The 20,567-nt window shown below is 46.6% G+C and overlaps 2 protein-coding genes across 9 annotated transcripts in view; one reads left to right on the top strand and one right to left on the bottom strand.

Annotated features, from left to right (window-relative positions):
* Window positions 1–457: 457 nt before the first annotated feature.
* Window positions 458–18,675, bottom strand: Trip13 (thyroid hormone receptor interactor 13). Its single transcript, XM_048368145.1, has 14 exons — window positions 18,628–18,675; window positions 18,401–18,509; window positions 17,502–17,667; window positions 13,751–13,880; window positions 12,741–12,796; window positions 12,007–12,097; window positions 9,981–10,053; window positions 6,978–7,041; window positions 6,117–6,203; window positions 5,797–5,903; window positions 5,104–5,257; window positions 3,375–3,487; window positions 2,284–2,353; window positions 458–1,473 (listed from the first exon to the last, which is right to left on the bottom strand). The coding sequence occupies exons 2-14, from the start codon at window positions 18,490–18,492 to the stop codon at window positions 1,378–1,380; spliced, it is 1,299 nt and encodes a 432-aa protein (XP_048224102.1). The 5' UTR covers window positions 18,493–18,509; window positions 18,628–18,675; the 3' UTR covers window positions 458–1,377.
* A 48-nt stretch (window positions 18,676–18,723) lies between these two features.
* Window positions 18,724–20,567, top strand: part of Brd9 (bromodomain containing 9) — a 30,392-nt gene continuing 28,548 nt past the window's right edge. For all 8 annotated transcript variants that reach the window (XM_048368133.1, XM_048368131.1, XM_048368130.1 and 5 more), the window contains exons 1-2: window positions 18,724–18,816; window positions 20,171–20,385. In XM_048368133.1, coding sequence (XP_048224090.1) covers window positions 18,765–18,816; window positions 20,171–20,385 — 267 coding nt within the window. In that variant the 5' untranslated portion in view covers window positions 18,724–18,764. The remainder of the gene's footprint in view (window positions 18,817–20,170; window positions 20,386–20,567) is intronic.

Raw genomic sequence — 20,567 nt, 5'->3', positions numbered from 1 at the left:
AGCACTGTCCCTGGCTTCTTTTTGCTCCAGGCTAGCACTCTGCCACTTGAGCCACAGCGCCACTCCTGGCCATTTTCTGTATATGTGGTGCTGGGGAATCAAACCCAGGGCCTCATGTATACGAGGCAAGCACTCTTGCCACTAGGCCATATCCCCAGCCCCAGAAACTCTTTTTTAATAAAGAGACAAATCTTAAAAGCAGTCTGGAAATGAAAGACACATTGTACACATTGGCTCAAGTGGTAGAGCACTATCCTTGAGCTGAAGGGCTCAGAACAGTGCCCAGACCCAGACTTCTAACCCCACTACTAACAAAAAAAAAAAGAAAAAAGAAAAAAGAAAATATATTTAAAGAGGGAAAGAGGATTGTTCTAATACAAAAAAAAAAAAAGATATCAGAACAAAACACCAGTAACTCATGAAGACAAATGGAAAAATCCTTCATGAAGCATAAGTAACTCAGGCTAGTGTACTTGTCTGTAATCCCAGCTATACCTCCTAAGCCTTCTGGCTACTGCATACAGTTGTCCGTGGGGTAGATGTGTCTCATAACCAAGCTACGGTGCAAGGTCCGAGGAGCGGGAACAGGCTCAGTGCTAAGTGAGCATTCCAAAAACCTCTAGAAATTTGAGAGATGCCGAAACCAAAATAATAAAACTCTGAAAACAGGTTTAATATTTAAAATGTTTATGACACAGGCATCACTCCCTTTACAAGTGGACTTTTGTACAAAGTATTACTGTAAAATACTCTATCATGAGAAAAGGACATAGTATTCTATCAAATGCACCTACTCATTTTACATGGGGCATGTGAGTAAAGCAAAGAGCAGAAACTTGCAAACACTGCCCCGCTACACACAGAGGGTCTGGTCTCTGAAGGAGATCACATCAGACTGCTGTGGGAAAGATCACCAGGATTATTTCTCCACTTTGTACCACAGGAACAAATTTTCTTACCCACTAAATAAAACCAGCTTGTATCAGAAAGCAGTTTCTCCCAGCAGAGTGACCTGCCCACCTGTCATGCTGTCACTGCACCCTTTGCTTAGGTTGGCTGTATTTTTCCTGTTTCTATAACAGCTGTGTTGCTCACTTTAGTTTAAACCATCTTGGTAACATCTTGTGTCTAGCGGGCTAAAGGCAGGATGGAATAAACATATTTGGGTTGCACACAGAATTTGCATTATCTTCTAAAAACTGGAAATGACAAGCTATTTGTCTTCTAAATATGCACTTAAAGTAGCACAAGTGCAGCCCTTCTTGTGACGATGTCTTGTGGCCACAGGCCTCGGTGGCTTGCAGAAGTGTTTTTGGAGCATCACACGAAGCAGGCACTACCCTAGTTCTCCAGAGAAAACCACAGAGGGACACAGAGTCATATGTGGGTGGAAAGCTTCTTTTTTTCTTCAAACTGCTTGTCCACTGCCAAAGACAGGGCCTGAAGGAACCCCTCGATGGTGACGGTGGGTGCCTAGAAAGACACAGTCATTGTGGGGTGGTCCTGGGCTCAGTGAAGCTACCTGGCAGCCACCATCCCACCCATGTACAGACTGTGTGGAAGCTCAGATCCAATGTGTACCACACCAGTTCAGGATGCAGTTCAGGCCCACAGCAGGGATGTAAACCAAAACTGTTCTCTTCACAGAAAGCAAACGCTGATCTACACAACTCTCTTCTGTTCCAGAAGAACAGAAATGGCTGCCAAGGCAGTCAGGTGAGCAACAGGATCAGTCACCAACTCACTGGGGCGGTGGGGCCCCAGGTATTGCTACTTAATAACCAAGAACCACGAGATTCTGGTGTCCCGTGTCAAGTGGCTCCACTCATGCCCCATGGTCATCTGTTACCCTGGTGCTGAGCATCAGGCATCGCAGGGGCTGCCACTGGCTGGAAGACCACCAGGCAATGACCTAAGAGAACCATTTCAAGATACAGTGTGTATAATGTCAGCGTATCTGTTCTAACAGACACTCAAGAGGCCCCACTGGCCACTGCTAGGAAGGAGAGGACAGGTGGGAACCTCCAGGGTGGAAGGGGCCTGACCCTCTGAGGGCCCAGGACTGGACAGGAGGAGGTAGGACCTGAGGTCACTGGGGAGCAGGAGTATGACCAGAGCCAGGGCACTCAACACATGTGTGCATATGAGTGTATGTGGGGGCATGTCTGTGTGGTGGAGCCACTTGCTTCTGAGAACTCACTGCTCCAGGACCCTGAGGCACCAAGGCCTGTGGACAGTGCGTGCGAAAGCTGAGCATCCAGGAGGACGGCATGGGAGACTCACCTGGATATACAGCGCATGAGCCAGAAAAGGGAGCTTCCTCAGGACCCGGCCACTGAGTCCTTGGCTCTTCCTATAAAAGCAGCCACATTCAGGGACATAACTTTATACAGCAATATGCACATTTTAGGACTAATTTTCCTTGTTACCATGAAATCTGCTCCCAAAGACTGGCTGAGTGACCCAAAAGCACAAGTCTCTGAGCCCCTCCGACGAGGCTGGTTCCCTGACACCGGGCTCCAGCTCCAAGTGGGGCCTAGCTGGGCTCTCCAGATAGGTGGCAGGGTGTCACCAGGGAGCAGCCACCAGGAGAGTCCCCAAGTACACAGCAGGTTCACATCTCCAACTTTTTGTGATAGGCCCTGGGTGCTGTCCGAGCGTTTTTGCTCAAGGCTAGCGCTTTACCACCTGAGCCACAGCCCCACTTCTCAGTATTTGGTGTTTAATTGGAGGTAGGAGTCTAATGGATTTTCCTGCCCTGACTGGCTTTGAATCACATTCCTCAGATTTCCATCTCCTGAGTAGAGAGGATTAAAGGTGTGAGCCACTGGCACCAGCTATACATCTTCAACTTTTGCAGAAATATACTGTTTCTCTCATCTTCAATTTAAGTCTTTTTCAAAAGATGATCAAATCATAGGACCCTGCATTTTTTTTCGATCAAAACCTCCCATGCACTCTAATTGTTTAGAATTAAGTTCAAACTCTGGCCGGAGATTTGATTCTCCCCAGCAGGTCCTCAACCTTCCAGCTCCAAGCACTACCCACAGTCAGACCAACACTATGACCCACAGCCTCTCTAACGTCACTGTGTTTAGTCTCATTTTCCTGGGCTCTGCTCTTCACACTCCCTTTGCCACCAAGACCGTGCCCTTACTTCTTTCCATCAGTCTTTGCCTCTAGTGCACATGCCAGCTATTCTCATGCTCATGTGTTGAGGTGGCTGTGTGTTTACACATATGTATACACTTGCACATCCACCTCTGCACTGCGTTGAGAACTGACCTCCTTGGCCCTTCCGAGGAAACACTACCAGTTAACTCAGAAAATGTCTTTTCTCCAACAAAAACAAAACAAACACCTTTGACTCACACCTTGAAATTTCACTCAAAAGTAGGCTCAGCTTTGACACGTTGTTTTCAATGAAGCCAATCATCTCCAGTTCCCGGAGGGTCAACAGCTGCTGGCGGGGGTATATGATCTGGCACTGAGGGACAGATGCATAAGCAGTTACAGTACAATCCACGCAAGACAGGGAAGGAGACTTGCAACAGTACTTACAAGGTAGTACAATCAATCACACCCAACTTATGCAATCTGGTTAGCAAGTACTCTTCACTTAGTTCCCCCACACTTCAATGACACACATCCCTGCTTCTTCAAAAAAAGATACTGCAAATAATAAAACCAGGAGCAATCATTTGCCAAAATATTTCCTTGCTGCACTTCAGGCATTTCAGACTGGAGGTGTGCCAAACCTCAAAGGGTAAAGCTATAGCTTGGAGCCAAGACCTCGAAGGTTTATAAAGGGTCCTAGTATTTGTCTTCAGCTGCATCTAGGTTAGTTAGCAGAGTGACACAGACAAGAAGCTAGGTTCCAGGAGTTCTCCTCATAGACTCATCACCTAGAAGTCGGTTGTTTCATTTTGGGAATTGGTGGAGGTTCTGGATAATATTAAGCATCAGAGTCCTTCCCTTCGGAGTCACTAAGCTCCTGTGGTGGGCAGAGTGGGAGGGGGAACAGACCACCCACTCCAAGTGCCCAAGGCCCCATTGGTCCTGTGGGAGGGGAAACAGAGCACCCACTCCAAGTGCCCAAGGCCTCACTGGTTGGTCCTGTTGCACTTGTCTTCTAGCTCAGAGTCAGATAAGGGCCCAGATAACAGATTCTTCAAAGAGTAGGGCCCACTTACCAATGCCTTTTATGACTGAACAAATGTCCACTACAATGTTTAAATGTCTTAAGACATTCTGGGCTTCCAGAAAAGGTTTGCACCTCTACATCAATCCTCAGCTCATCCCCCAAGTTCAGTGCCTATGTCATCCTATGACTGAAGACATCAAAGGTGCTTTGATGGCCTCCAGTACAACCAGCTTCCTCACAGGACCTGCCTCATGCAAGGCTGTCCTCAGCAGAACTGTTTGCATTTCCTCAGGTTACACATACTCAAATCAAAGCCCCACAGATCTAGGACAGGGTGTCTGGGTAGGACAGTGTTGATCTGGGTATCCTCACGGGCCTCTGCCTAAACCAGCTCCTGTCCCCACACAAAGGGGGCTGTCACCCTTGGTGAGGAGTGAGGCCTCCATCCTGTGGTGTCAGACAGTGCTCAAGGGATACAGGGTCAATTGCACCCTGCTAGCTGTTGGCAGTGACTCTATCAGTTATCATTATCAGTGCCCACTTGATGGCCCGCTTGGTCACTACCCAGACTCCCTACTCTAGGTTCAAAGCACAAAACACTTGAAACATTAGAGGATGCCTAGGAATCACAACTTTCAGTCGGTGACAGTCCTGTCAACTATGAGTCAGATGATGCCCTGTGAACCACGCCCACCATTGTCCAGGTAAGGAAAGCTGGCCCAGCAAGCCAATTACACACTGTACACTGTGTCAAAAGAACAACAGTATTGAGTTGGTAGCCACAATTTAGGTCATTAGCTAAACCTGCCAGACTTTCAATGTTAAGGAAACAGTTAAGGCCTATGTTGAAGCACCTTACTCTACATTGAAACTCAATTATTTTAACTATGCCAATGAACTAAGAATATGTAAAAAAAAAAAAATCTAGGGATTAAGAAGGAAAGAAATAATAAAAGCACCTTCATTAGTTCTTCCAAACAAGAGAGGTAGATTTTGAAGATGGCTGCTGCAGAGGGTGGTCCAATGTACTGTTTGATGTCAGCTCTGTCCATAAAAGCCACGTCGATCTTCTCGGTGATGTTGGAAGTGGTCAGAATCACCACATTGGAATGCCTGTGGCAGCCACAAGGACTGTAGTTACTGTGTGCCTGAAGTTAAGTCACCCATGGCTCTGCCCAAGAATGAGGGGGACAGGCATGAGGACTGGCCGCCAGGCTCATGGTGAGAGAAAGGCACAGTAGCTTCCTTCCAATGACCATGGTCTGATAGAGCCATCTCTGACAGACCTGCATAGTCAATACGGAAGTTCCAGCCTGAGAAGGGCTCTTCTAGCTGTAGCACACTGTGTTGAGTAGACTATCTCCAGGGAAGAGACTGATTGCTGCTTTACTTCTAGAATGCTCTCCGAGACGCAGCCTAATTTACCCTCTATTTGTTCCCTTACCTCCTTCAACTTTGGCAAAGATCTCACTTTCGTGCAGCATCCCTGACCACTTTAACTACTGTATGTAGGCCCCCAACTAGGGCATGTTCTCAAAGCCAACTTAGAGCCACTGCGCAGCAAAGAGTTGGCAGTAGGGCCTAAGCTGTGTGGTTATCACACTTCTCCATCACCTCTCACATAAAAGTCTCATTGCCAATCCCCAAATTACCTCTTAATCTGATCGATTTGGGTCAACACGGCGTTGACAACACGGATTGCGTCGGATGGCTCAGCACCTGCTCTACAGGCATTGCGAGCAGCTGTGAGACTTTCTACCTGTGGAACGGAGCAACAGGTCAAAAAGGACAGCCTGGCAGGCAGTGAACCTTAATGCTTGGCGCTATCTGTGTGGAGAAAGGATCCTACAGTACAGAGAGCAGGACACAGCAGTAGGTCAGAGTAATGGGCAGGCAGAAGCATGAAGCAACTTGGGTACTAGCAATAAGAAGAGGTACCTCAGGCACAGTCTGACTACTTAGAAGTGCTCACCTCATCAATCAGCACAAACACCAGTGCTTCTTTATCATCAATCAAGTCATGGATCTTCTGGAACATCCTAGTTACCAGCTTGCCACTCTGGAACCAAAACAACTCTTTGAGCAGTGCCGACTTGTGTCAATGAGTTATGGGGCATGTGGGCATTGCTGGGACCTATTCTCTCTGGGTGCCCCATGAGACTATCTCTGCTGATATTCCCTCAGAAGGCTCCCTGGATCCAAGGAGCCAGGCCAGCACAGAGAGAGGTCAGTTCACTTCCTGTGCCAGAGCACTTGGACTTGAGTACCTATTTGCTTCTGCTCCGTGCTGTCAGTCACAGGTGGCTCCCATTTCTGGTAACCTGTGAACTCACAACCAGGAATGAGAGCATCATAGATGACAATCTGGAAACTGACCACGAGTTCTCCATACAGGTAACTGACCACGAGTTCTCCATACAGGTCCTCTGCCCATTGAGTGTGTCCTGCTTTGTTACCACCACAGGGACATGCTAACACTAGGTTCCCTGGGCACACAGCCTTAAGGATTGAAGACTACCCAATGTGACACTGTGCCTGTGGGGCTGTACAGAAGGGCAGTCATATGGGAATGGAAAACCTGCTGACTGTTACAGGCATAGAGAATGTCCCATCCCACCCAGCCTAAGGTTGGTGATAAGGTCAATGGGGTCTCTCAGGCTCCATGTGTCCAATAAGAAGTAGTTCTGAGTCCTTCTCTAATCCAAGTTAGCTCCATTGTTCACTTCCCATTTTACCTATTTCTCTAAGAAGCTTTTGTGAGTATTTGTCTAATATACAAGATACTGTCTTTTAAGCATATATGTAATGATGCCAACAAGTATTTAGTACTTACTTCTGAAAACCACTTAGAAAACAGGCTGTGGCTGTTTATTTCAACTAATTGGCCATACCGGTACCTAAGATGACAAGAACACAGGAAATACTTTACAACCAGCCCCATGAACCTCATGGCAGGAACCTGTGTTGCTTACCACAGCTCCCCGCACTGCCACATCCCAGCAACTGCCAACTCAGTCGTCAAGTAGCGGACAAAATTAAAAAAATATATGGTGCCCAGCTGTGTGCTACATAATTATGAAAAATGCAACAGTTGCAATCACTAGGCCTAGATTGATTACACAACTGAATTTTTCTATAACCTCATTTGAACAAAACAGTTGAAATTCTCACTTCAATCTACTTATAATAATTTATATTCCATGTTTAAAAAGAATTATTAATACTAATGTTGTAAACCTAACAAACTAGAAGCATCAAGAGATTTGGGGCCTTTCTTCCTCCTTCCACATAACCCTAAAGAGTGTGACGATACCTTTTTTCCCCCCTAAAGCAACCTCAGAGCACACCTGACCCCTGCTGGCTACTCAAGTCTACCTCTCAGGAGGGTAGCCCATACTCTACCCCACAAGCCAACAGGAGACAGGACTGAGGTGAGAAGCTAGCCAATGCCCAGGCCTCTAGTTTTCTGTCACAAGTCTACTGCAGAAGTACAGCATCACTGGCACTACATTTAAACAGAAAACATAAATCACACTTAACTGCTTTATAGCAACAGCTAACAGTAATATTAGGTTATAAGAGGAGTCTAGTAAGGGTAGGGTTAAATATGAAACAAAACTAACTATAAAACATTTTTAATATTTAATAGAAAAAGGAATAAAAATTGTTAAGTCACAAAATACACATTTCTAATTTTTTCTAATAAAAAGTTACATTTCTTATAAATTATATCTTTCCTCTTTGGTGCTTCAGGAAATTGTTTCAGGAGATCTTTAAAACACAGATGCAGGGCTGGGAACATGGCCTAGTGGCAAGAGTGCTTGCCTCGTATACATGAATCCCTGGGTTCGATTCCCCAGCACCACATATATAGAAAACGGCCAGAAATGGTGCTGTGACTCAAATGGCAAGAGTGCTAGCCTTGAGCAAAAAGAAGCCAGGGACAGTGCTCAGGCCCTGAGTTCAAGCCCCAGGACTGGCAAAAAACCAAAATGAAACAAAATAGAACCCAGATGCAGCTGGGCGCCAGTGGCTCACACATGTAATCCTAGCTCCTCAGGAGGGAGAGCTAAAGGTCATGGTTCAAAGACAGCCTGGGCAGGAAAGACTTTTATCTCCAATAAACTACCCAGAAAGAGCCAAAAGTGGCGCCGTGATTCCAGCAGTAGAGTGCTAGTCCTGAGCACAAAGAAGCTCAGGGACAGCACGCAGGCCCTGAGTCCAAGCCCTAAGGACCAGCAAAAATAAACAAACAAAACACACACACACACAAAAACCCAAGGATGCATCTCAATGTATAACAATAAGGACCAAATTGCCAAAAACAACAGAGTAAAACCAAAGTACTCTCCCTATGTAAAAGCATTTATAAGAAATCTCTGAAAAGAGACCAGCAACAGTCTATCACCAGCACCTCTTGCAGGGCTTACTCTTCATCTGACAGGTACCAGATTTACCTCCCTAGCTTGGACCAAGAGAAAACTAGACAACAATCAGTGAAAGACACTGGTAAGGGTGCTGCTCACAAGCAGCAGGAGGCACGTGATTCTGAGAAAGGGGACATGACTAAGCTCTAGTGCTGCTCTGGCTTTCAGTCCAGGCTTGGAAAGAACCCAGGAGAGCACCTATATCATACAAGTTATAGGTGCAGATGGGAGGGAAAAACGGGGAGAGAGAGAAGGGAGGAGTGACACTGTACAAAAAGAAATGTACTCTTTATTCTTCTTCCCCGCCCCTTCTCCCTTTTATTCCTGTCAGTTGTGGGCTTGAACACTGGGCCTGGGTGCTGTCCCTGAGCTCTTCAGCTCAAGGCTAGCGCTCTACCACTTGAGCCATGGCACCACTTCCAGTTTTCTGGTGGTTAATTGGATAAGAGTGTCACTGATTTTCCTGCCTGGGCTGGCTTTGAACGTAGATCCTCAGATCTCAGCCTCCTGAGTAGCTACGAGTATAGGCATGAGCCACTGGCATCCAGCCAAGAAATGTACTCTTTACCTGACTTATGAGACAGTAACCCCTCAGCACATCACCTTTATAATAACAATAAAAAAAATTAAAACGCCATCAAGAACTAGGGAAAAGCAAATCAACAGAAACAAAACATTCAAACTGCTCTTAGAATTTGCAATGACAGGCAAAAATACTAAAATCACTATTATCAACTTATTCAGGATTTTAAGGAGAACATGAGAGAAAGGAAGAGTATAAAACAAACCAAATAGAATCCTCAGAAAGGAAAGATGCATTGTAGAAATAAGGTTTTCACCAAATGGAATTAAAAACAGGTTAGACACTGCAGAAAATCAGTGAACTTGAAGATGAAGTGATGACATTGTTCAATACTAAATGGAGACTTTCTTTAAAAATCAGCAAAAAATGATATAAAGCACATCAGTGGCTTGTGGATACCATATAAAGCAGTTTAACACATCAATAAATGGCCCTTGAAGAAATTTTTTCCAAATGCGATGAAAATCTAAGTCCTGAATCTGAAAGAACTCAAGGAAAAGCAGTCAAGTTCACAAGATCTCAGCTTCTCTCATAAGAAAAATGACAGGTAGACAGAAAACACAGAAGGCTGTGGAGTACCCTCTGCCAAACAACCAGACATTGTAACGAACACCAACTCTTAAGTGTCCTTGTAATGTGCACCAGCACAGACAAGGTTGCTATACTAGGAGACCTGAAGCCTGTATGAGACTGAATCAAGCTGGAGACCATGCAGGAAACAGAGAATCAAGTGGCCTATAGCCCAGGCATGGTGACTGCAATTTAAAAAAATAGCTTTAAACTTATTTCATTTCTGTGGCTTTCCCTCCTCAGATCGCCAGTTTACCTGCTAGACAGTCGGATGGTCAGTTTCTGGGCCAGGGCCTTACACAGGGATGTCTTCCCAGTTCCTGGGGGACCTGTGGTAAGCAAAGCATACCCAGTTTTAAGCCAGCACTGCCACATTTTTTAAAATAGTAGCTATAATATTGACAGAACATAAAGGAAAAGAGTTACTAGAAATACTGCTATTAACTTACACTGGAAAGGTTATGAGCTATTGCCAAAAGTTTTAATGCCTTATCTCTTTCTTCCTCATTGGGATTCAACCTGTATCCAGCACACTGCTTCCTGACCAGATACCATTTTCAGTATGCTGGGCAAACACTGAACTTTCCTGTCTACATCCATCTTTGTCCTTACCCTTCCTCCATGAAATCTACTCATCAAGGCGCTTTTCTTGATAAATGATGTAGAGTGCCACTTCACTAGGACTGCAGCACCACCATCTTTCACTGCAGAAAACCCTAAGAGGGTTTACACACTGCACTAGATCAGAAAAGTGCTAATACAGTCTGGACCTAAGTGTCCCATAGAGGACTGTTCTCCAAAATGATGCTGTTGGGAGGTGGTAGGATCTTGACAGTGGGCCTACAGGAGGTTTTAGCATTGAGAGCATGGCCCTTGCAAGATACTGTGGGAACTATCTCTTCCTCTTTCTCCCTCCCAGCCATAAGATGAATAACTTTGCTCTGCCATGTGCTCCTGCCATAATGGATTGCCTCACCATGGCCCAAACAGTAGGCAGTGATCATGGACTTCAAGCTAAAATAAAACTTTTTTTTTTGCTAAGATGATCATTCAGTTGTTTGTTATGATAATGGAAGCTGACAGAGCAGTCACTCCATCTAAGTCTCTTTGTCCTGTGAATACACTGAGGTGCGCAGGGTTGGAAGGAAGAATGTCCCAGCACAATATGGAGACACATCCAACTAGGTGTTCTAACGCTTTGCCACGAGTGAAAGGAGAAAGCAGTTTACTAACTAAAACACTGACTGCCTTCTAACTGGGATGGTATGCTGGTGATGGCTGCCACTTACAAGACATTTGTTAAAATGATCATGGGCAACATATATTTTTTAAAATTGGTGGTGAAGATATTTTTGCTCTGGGTTTGTTTTGTGTGTCTTTTTTGGGGGGTGGGATAGGAGGGAGCACAGAAATGGAGGAAGGGTGAACAAATATAGTCATGGCTTTCAGTATACACTATGTGGAAAATGAACTATGTAACTTCTGGCAGGTATGGAAGGAGAAAACTGAGGAAAAGCAAAGAAGGGGTAACATTGTCTAAAAAGAATTGTACTCATTACCTGACCTATAAACTGGTAACCCTTTTGTACAACATCTTAATAACACAACTGTATTAAAAAATAAAAAGATCATGGGATTTCATACAATCTTAGCTGACATAAAGAGGCTAATTTAATTTACTCTGGCTCCTTCCTTGCTATAATTTTGTACTCCCTTGTCTGCCATCAATTTATTTTTCTCGTCACTGAAATTGAAGGAACAAAAAAAAGCACCAAAACCCTATTATAAAATGGAGGGTGAGCAAATGCAGTCTTTGTACTCAAAGTACACTATATAAAAATTAAATTACATTAACTGAGGGTAGGGATAGAAAGAGGGAGAATGATGGAAGGGTGATATTCCTCAAGATGTACTGTACTCACAACCTGACTTCTGGAACTGACACCCCTTTGTACAACTATTTACTAAATGTAATTTATTAAATGTCTTTTGCAAACTACTCTCACAAAGTAAAGTTCTAAGAATATCTAAAAGTAAGAGATAGTTTTTAGTGTAAGGAATTACAACCAGTTGGGAGAAATAAGGCAGTTAATGTAAAAAAAAAGAAGTCATAAGGCAGTGATCAGCTACCATGAAGACTTGGGTAAGATGTCTACGCCCCAGAGGAACATTATGAGGCTCTTTAAGAAAACAAAGAGCTGCAACCATGCAGAAGGACAGAGTTACAGGTAAAAGCCGGGTCTCTGTGGTTCATCTTGTCACATGAGCACAGCACATCTCACCATGCAGAAGCACCACTCGATTCCAGGTGATTAGATTGCTGTCAACATTCTTCTCTGAGAACAGTAAGGTGGTCATCACATAATCAAGGAGCTTATACAAAAAAGCAAAAACAAAAGAACAAATCAAGGTACCACTAAGGCAAAAATTCCCAATAAGTATGCTGTTAGGACTTGTTTCTAGATAAGGAGCAAGGACAGTGTGGCTACCTCTGAGGGGTATGTCACCTCTAAACAGTTAGTGATCATCTCCTGTTACAGCCTTCCAATCTAGAAGGTATTTCAAAAAGGTAAGAGGGTAAATGGTTGTGACTTAAAAAAACAAGAGGAGAAACAAACTAATCACTTCTACTTTAAGGGTCAGCACTAAACCAGTGGCTAAGGCACTTCTTCTAGGGCAAGCTTCCCATGGGAACCGCAAAGTAGGCACAAAGGCACCTGCTAGGAGTCTTGGCAGCCACCCTTCAGGCACAGAAAGCCCCCCAAGGGAGTCAGATACACCTGTCTTCACCTGACTGTGTACCTCTACTCCTTCTGTCTCCTCCAGGAAAACAAGCTTCTCTCACCATTTATTCTTACCCTTCCTCCCTCAAGGAATTGCCCAGAGACCATCCCCATGCTGGGGCCCTGCAGACAAATATTCAGGACATGCTGTTGGTAGCTCTGAATGTTGTGGAGCAGTGGGACAGCCAATCTCCAAACACTGGGGCATTATGAGAAAAAGCACAAAAACTTACATGTGATTTGACTTCCACATCATATACTAGGCTATCCCAAAGCCCATGGAATTCAGCTGTGAGAGAGAATGAACCAAAACCTTAATTTTAGGAAGCAAGCACACACCCGGTCAATTATGTTTATGTCCAATGCCTTCCCCTGCTCCATTGCTTCAGGTTGAGAGTCTAACAGAAAGTTCAGTTTTTTCCAATTTCAATTTTTTTCTTAAAATTAGAGATATAAAATAAATGCCAGTCATGAAGCTCTTGACAGATAAAGTGAGGCGAATGATTTATTTTATGACTTGTTATCATGTAGTCATCTTTTGTGGACTAGTGCTTTACCAGTAGTTCTCACATGACAGGCTGCTAGAACTCAGCAGCAAAGCTCCCAGAGGAGAGAGTAAGAAGGAAAAGGCCAGCAAGGAGGACCACACAGGCAGAGCAACATTCTCAGTTTGCTGCTGAAGTGCCTGTCTTATGCTAGGACCTCTACTTTCTTCTGCAATTACATACTCTGGATCTGGAATGACCCAAGGCCACATGTTAAAGGTCTTGTCTTCAGCTTGGTGGTGTTGGGAGATGCTATCATATTTAATGAGGAGCCTAGTATGTGTATGGGGGTAGGAGTGTCTGAGGTCACCGTGGGGAGTGCTCTTGAGGGAAATACTAGGCCATGCGTCTCTTGATCTCCATGTACATGAACATGAGATGAACAGTCCTACTTGGCCAGGCATTCTCATACCATGACACTCTGCCCTGCCATAAAATAGGGGCCAATCAGGCACAGGCTAAAGAAAACCTGTAAAACTAAGAGCCAAAAATAAACCTTCTCCTTATAAGCTAATTACCTTAAGTAACTGTTACAGTAATAGAAAGCTAACACAGTGGTATGTTTTTCCATGTACTAAAACATCCTAAAGTCATATAATACAATTTCCTCAATGAACCAAAAGGACACCACAGGCACATGCAATCCTCTGACTTCAGCCTATTTGAATAGACCCCACACCATGACTAGCACCGTGTACCTGCAGGCAGAACCCAGTGATTTGCTGCAATTATATTTTCTGTTTCTTCCTCCAAATTTTCACTGATGGGGCCATCTTCATTCAACTGGAATATGTGAAGTGCAACAGTGCATGCATTCAAATCAATGGGCTGTCAATGAGAAGGCAAAGTCAAATAAAGCTACACAATTCAAATGCCACCCCTTTTAAAATTGGCTCTACAAATTAGATGCTAAGGTCTAAAAATATGCTAAATACAAAGCACATTAAAAATAAGTTTTCAGAATAAATGCAGTCTTTTATTTCAGATTTAGTTCTTCCTAAGATGTTTATCCATCCCTCCTCCTTTGGACTCTTATTTCTATTAAAAAAGAAAACCATAGCAAATAAACAAATGCTTACTGAGAAAAGACATAATGAAAAGACCTGACAAAGACAGACCTAAGTCCAAATTTAAGATGTCAGTATTCAAAAATACACTCATTCAAGCTTAACTAGGCACTGAGGTTTTTTATGTATAGTTTCTGTCTTTTGACTGGTTTCCATCTGTAATGGTCTACTGTGTTTTACATGGGTTGGGGTACATGATACACATGCAACATGACTGCCCGTCAATCCTGCTCACGCAGTTGAGGCAGCAGAAGTACTGTCAGGTATATACACTGGGACTCAATGCATGTTCCCTTTCCATAGCTGGGAAGCTGCACATTATCTTCCCATAGGACTAGGAGGAAGGCTGAGGGCTTCCTTCTGAACAGAAACTACATATACATGTCATTTGGAACTATCCTATGGAGAATGTTTCTATCTTGCCCCTCACTTACTAATTTGACCACCTACATCTCTATGGCTCATCTGTTTTCTTTTATATGCTGTATAGTAATCTAATAGGACACTGCTTACTCTGCTGCCTGACCACTGGCAGCTAATTCAAGTTGGCTCCTATTTTCACGTGACAAGTCCTCACCTTTCGTTTTCTGAGTGCTTTATAACTTTCCAGTACTACAACACTGACTCACATTTTCTTTATCCAGTCATCAGTTATAGGGTTACAAATGGGAGTGGGGAGGGCAAATAGAGATGGCGAAGGAGACTGAAAATGTTTCAAGTCTTTCTTATGCATGTAGGAAAATACAAAACAATGAAATCTACTGTAACTGTTTTAAGAAAGGAAAAGATAAATTTTATCAGGAGGTACTATGCATGTATGGAAGTGTCATAATGAAATCCCTCTTATGCAACCAATATATGCTAATAAAACATGAAAAGAAATAAATAGTATATTGGGAGATAGTGAAGGAAGGGGTGACATTGTCCAAAAAGAAATGTACTCATTATCTGACTTATAAAACTGTAACCCCTCTGTGTATCACCTTTTGTAATATAATTTTAAAAAGCAGGATATACAGTATCTCATAATTTACATTCCAAATGTCCAGGCTTTAACTGCAAAGTAACAATATGAGAAAAGACAAGAAATTGAGCAGATACCAATGCTAGGAGGAATCAATATACTTCCCAAGAGACGACAGCTACTATATATAATTTTACACGATGTGTCTGCTGTCATACACCTGTGGCATTTATTCTTCAAAATTATTTTTATTTTGTACTAGCCAATCTTGTTCTTTGCATTTTCAAGCTTAATCTTCCACTTTAGTGCCTATTTCCTGTTCAAATAACTGTTGTTTCTTTCTTGTGATTAGATCCTGAGTTTCCGGGGGCGGGGGGGAGGGAAATATATATATATATATATATATATAAACATATATATACATACATACATTGCCCCTAGAAGTGTTTGACATCCTTACAACGTGCCAGACGGTGGTTATGGCTCCCTTTAAGTTGATGCAAAAAGATATACAGGAATGAGAGAAATTGCAATTGAGCTGGTGGTTGATAAGGAGACATTTGTTTTATTACAGTGACTGAATCAGCAATTAAGGAAAGAACTTTATATTGAGATAATACTTAACTAGTTGATTCCTTAATTTAAGTAAAAATATTCAAGTGAAGGACACTGAGTATTTTTTCTGGATAGATTGTTTCCTTCACCATGATCTAGTTTGAAGACCAAGTGCTACAGTAAAGATGACAAAGTAGACTGGTAGACTGAAGAATGCTAAAAAAAAGTTTTCTATCAGGGCCTTTTCCCATGTATTGGGGACTTTTCTATGTCATTAAGTAGAAATTACTTATTTTTTAATGACTACTTCATATTTGGTGCACGTTATCAGATTTGCTTTGCCAATGTGATTGGTCAGGTTAAAATATTTCAGAGTGTTGGCAATCAACAATATGCAGGCTGCATATTGTTACTAATCAGGGCACTTGATAAGGCATGCTTATAAAAATTCTAGCTATTCAGGAGGTGAAGACTGGGAAGACCACCAGTCCAGTCCAGGCTTCAGAGGAGGTAGTTAGCTAGACTGCCATCTCCACCAGATGTGGATAAGCCGGATGTGGTGGTATAACTATGATCTCAGTTATGTGGGAGGCACAAGTAGGGTGTGGTTGATGCTGGCCCTGGGTAAAAACACAAAAACTAAAGCAATAAAGGGGGCATGGCCCACCCAACTGGTGTAGCTCTAGCACGGCAAGCACAAGGACTTGAGTTCAAACCCCAGTGCCCCAAACATTTGTTGTCCATATATATACAGAACTGCTTCATTATCAGTTTAGACAAATTTCATAGGTTAGCCTGTATGTAGTCTAAGAGATCATTAAAACTTTTCCTGGACAGCCCCAGTGCCCTCCAACTAGGCTGTGCTGTCTTTCCCATCAAGTCTGGAAAACTTGTCCTTTGCCTTCAGGAAAGGACAGTAGCTTCAGATCTTAGAATGGATAAAACCTCAGAGGTTTAACATGAATGACAAGGTTTGTATGTATTGCTTGCAAAATTTTAGGGCCAAGCGTGTTGTCCCCAAAACAGTAATTTTACTTGTTTTGCACTCTACAACTTAGCTCCATCTATAGCCTTCAAAATGAATTCTTTATTGTAAGGTCCTCTCCCCAAGGGCTCCAAGCAGATGCCCCCCCTATCCCCAACCTGGTTAAGTCTCCACCCAGTTACCTGGGTAACTCGCATACCCAGAGGCAGTTACTTCCCCCTTCCCTGAAGTCACATCCTAATCCACCTGGCCACACCTCCCCATCCCTGCCCTACAAAAGGCATCCCACAGGGGTGGCTTGCTCATTGGCCTCAAGTACCTTGAACTTGGGAGCAGGTCAGCAGAATAAACCTTTTCTTGGGCCTGAATACCACATGGTGTTCTCCTTTACCGACTACTTTAAAAAAACCTAACATTTATAGGGTATGAATTATATAGTGCTCATTGATGTTCTTCCATACAGGCAGACTTCCAAGTGTTTTTATACTAGGGACAAACCATATGCAGGACACAATTAAAAAGAACATTTCATAAGGCTTCATAAACCTACCTCATTTCAACAATTACCACACACCTTACAATCCTGACCCATTCAATAGGAGCACTCCATGAAAGTATTCTTGCTAAATGACAGTAGAGATGTGTCCTTAGGCCTTGTCTAAACAGTCCACTATAGCCCCACATTCCAATTCTCGGTTTCTAATCTGTCCTCATTCTGTCTAAAGCATACAGACATGAAGACTATACTTTAGACATTTGGCTATAAGGTAAATAGCTAGAGGTTATGTAGTACCCAAACTAAACCAAATAATCAGCAATCAAAGGAGCAATAGATATTCCCAATACTTTGTACACAGCTGTGTGAACAAGAAAATTACCTGAAGATCTTTAGCTTTTAATTCTGTGTCAACAATAGATACAGACTGTACATTTCTGGTCAGAAAAGGATCATCAAACTCAGACCATGTGTAATCTCCAAATACAATATTATGCCTGTTGAGAAGCTTCCGTACATTTAGCTTTATATCTTCTTTTTTTGCAGTGCTAAGAAAACAAAATGTGCATAGAAGATCATGGTTAAAAATTTTACCCAGAGGTTTGCTGTTCAAGGTCAGGCCTGGGTAGGCAAGTTCACTATACTCCATTTCCAAAATAAACAGCAAAAAGGCAGAGCTGGAAGTGTGACTCAAAAGGAGCACCAGCCAAGCAAGCAAGCAGTGCAAGCAGGATGCCCAAGTCCCAAATGCCAGAGGGGACTCGGGAGCAAGAGAAAGGCTGGCAGGGTAACTAACGCTAGCTACCCAGTCCCAAGAAGCCACGCTCAACTCCCCATTGTTAAGTGACACTGTTCCCGGTTTCTTCTTACTCTGAAGATCAATTTGCCTTCTGGACATCAAACAAAGATACAGTATCTCAACACTCTAAACCTGCGGTTCAGGCTGAGAAAACTGGCGCTGTGCAGCGGCCAACGTTACCCATCAGTTAGCCAAGTCTCTCAGCACCTCTTCGGACCCCAGCGCTGGCCAGCAAGGGCCTCGGCCCGTGCCTCAGATCCGGAAGGACCGGCTGTCCCTGAGGACCTACTACACACCAGCCTCGGTCGGGTCCGGTGTGGAAAGACGGAGCGAGGCCCGTCAGGCAGGTGGAGCGGCGTCCAGAGGGCGGGGCCGTGCACCGTGAGGCCGGGCCCCGGCCGCCCCGCCGCCCCCGCCGCCCCGGGCCGCCCCCGGCCCCGCCGCCCCCCGCCCGCCGCGCCGCCCCCGGCCCCGCCGCCCACCTGCCGCCGCGCTGCAGCACCTCCACGTGGACTGCGGGAGACTCCGCCACGCAGGGGAGGGCCTGCTTCAAGTCCCCGACCGCCTCGTCCATGGCGCCGCTGCAGGGAGCTGAGGGGATACGGCCGGAGTAAGGCTGCCCCCTCCCCGCCCCGGCGCCACCACAGCCGCCTCCCCCGCCGCCTCCCGGGCCCCCGCCGCCTCTCGGGCTCCGCAGCCCCGTCCCCACCACTCGCCACGCCCGGGCGCGCTTCGAATCTGCCGCGCGCGGCTGGCCGACCTCTGACCCGGAAGCGCTCCGCGGCCGCAGGGCCACTTCCGGCGGGCCTCAGGCGGCCGCGCTTCCGCGAATCCGCCGCCGCCGCCATGGGCAAGAAGCATAAAAAGCACAAGGCCGAGTGGCGCTCGTCCTACGAAGGTGCGTCGTCCGGGACCGGGGCCGCGCTGAGGGGCGGGGAGAGCGGGCACCGGGCCGAGGGGCGGGGAGAGCGCACACCGGGCCGAGGGGCGGGGAGAGCGGACCCCGGGCCGAGGGGCGGGGAGAGCGGACCCCGGGCCGAGGGGCGGGGAGAGCGGACACCGGGCCGAGGGGCGGGGAGAGCGGACACCGGGCCGAGGGGCGGGGAGAGCGGACCCCGGGCCGAGGGGCGGGGAGAGCGCACACCGGGCCGAGGGGCGGGGAGAGGGGACACCGGGCCGAGGGGCGGGGAGAGCGGGCACCGGGCCGAGGGGCGGGGAGAGCGCGCACCGGGCCGAGGGGCGGGGAGAGCGGACACCGGGCCGAGGGGCGGGGAGAGCGGACACCGGGCCGAGGGGCGGGGAGAGCGCACACCGGGCCGAGGGGCGGGGAGAGCGCACACCGGGCCGAGGGGCGGGGAGAGCGGACACCGGGCCGAGGGGCGGGGAGAGCGGACACCGGGCCGAGGGGCGGGGAGAGCGGGCACCGGGCCGAGGGGCGGGGAGAGCGCGCACCGGGCCGAGGGGCGGGGAGAGCGGACACCGGGCCGAGGGGCGGGGAGAGCGGACACCGGGCCGAGGGGCGGGGAGAGCGGGCACCGGGCCGAGGGGCGGGGAGAGCGCGCACCGGGCCGAGGGGCGGGGAGAGCGCTCACCGGGCCGAGGGGCGGGAAGAGGGGACACCGGGCCGAGGGGCGGGGAGAGCGGACACCGGGCCGAGGGGCAGGGAGAGGGGACACCGGGCCGAGGGGGCGGAGCCCTGGGAGAGGGGACACCGAAGCCGGGCTGAGGGACTGGGGTCCCGGGAGAAGTGACCCAGAGGCCGGCCTGAGGGGTGGGGAGAGGGGCCACTGAGGGGGCCGGGTTCTAGAAGAGGTCTCCTGGAGGGGAGGAGTGGCACCTGACTGAGCTGATGGAGGGAAGCTGGGAGCCAGCTCACAGGGCTATTCCCGTGGGTTCCCTCCTTGCCTGCCCTGCCTGGGTCCTGTCTTCCTGCTATCAGGTCCAGGAGGACTTGCAGCTGGAATCAAAGGAGGGTCGTTGGAGGGGTGATGGGGTCCTGGGAGGGAGGGCCAAGAACAACTTTGGTACCCAGGTGAGGATGATGTCTTTGGAAGGAGGGGGACAGAATGGGAGGACCTGGCAATCCTATGTCTCATCTTTTCAGGCTTTAGGGGCTCCCTGTTGAGCATCTGTGCTAAGGTCAGTCCCACAAGCTTAGGTCTGGGTTTGTCCTGTGAGATTGTCATGGGGGACCAACAGTCCACCTGCAAGTAGTTGGCTTAAGTAAGGGCTCACCCGCGGTTTGTGTGTAGATTATGCAGACACACCACTTGAGAAGCCTCTGAAGCTGGTACTGAAGGTGGGCGGAAGCGAAGTGACTGAGCTCTCAGGGTCTGGCCACGACTCCAGCTACTACGATGACAGGTCAGACCATGAGCGGGAAAGACACAGAGAAAAGAAAAAGAAAAAGAAAAAGAAGTCTGAGAAGGAAAAGCATCTCGATGATGAGGAAAGGAGAAAGCGGAAGGTAAGGAGTGCTGTGGCCAGTGAGCCCTCAGACCATGACTGTGAGCCTTAGGAAAGCTAGGGCCAGTTGTATAGTTCTGGGATCTTCCGGCATCCCTCCTTAGCTGACCCTTGTTGTAAGTCTTGCTGAATTCCCCGAGAAAGTACTTCCCTTTGGACATGACAAAAGTATGCAGCTTTTGC

The sequence above is a fragment of the Perognathus longimembris genome, chromosome 19 (genome assembly GCF_023159225.1).
Source record: "Perognathus longimembris pacificus isolate PPM17 chromosome 19, ASM2315922v1, whole genome shotgun sequence".
In the NCBI taxonomy this organism is placed as follows: Eukaryota; Metazoa; Chordata; class Mammalia; order Rodentia; family Heteromyidae; genus Perognathus; species Perognathus longimembris.
The sequence above is the reverse complement of the archived record's forward strand: the minus strand, read 5'-3'. Positions and strand labels throughout refer to the sequence as shown.

Excerpts from the sequence above, each read along its gene's own strand:
- Trip13 (XM_048368145.1), bottom strand. The coding sequence starts at position 18,492 with ATGGACGAGGCGGTCGGGGACTTGAAGCAGGCCCTCCCCTGCGTGGCG. Across the intron at positions 17,668-18,400 it reads GTGCTGCAGCGCGGCGGCAG|CACTGCAAAAAAAGAAGATA; the intron begins GTGGGCGGCGGG and ends TTGTTTTCTTAG. Across the intron at positions 13,881-17,501 it reads TAAAAGCTAAAGATCTTCAG|CCCATTGATTTGAATGCATG; the intron begins GTAATTTTCTTG and ends TCTCATTGACAG.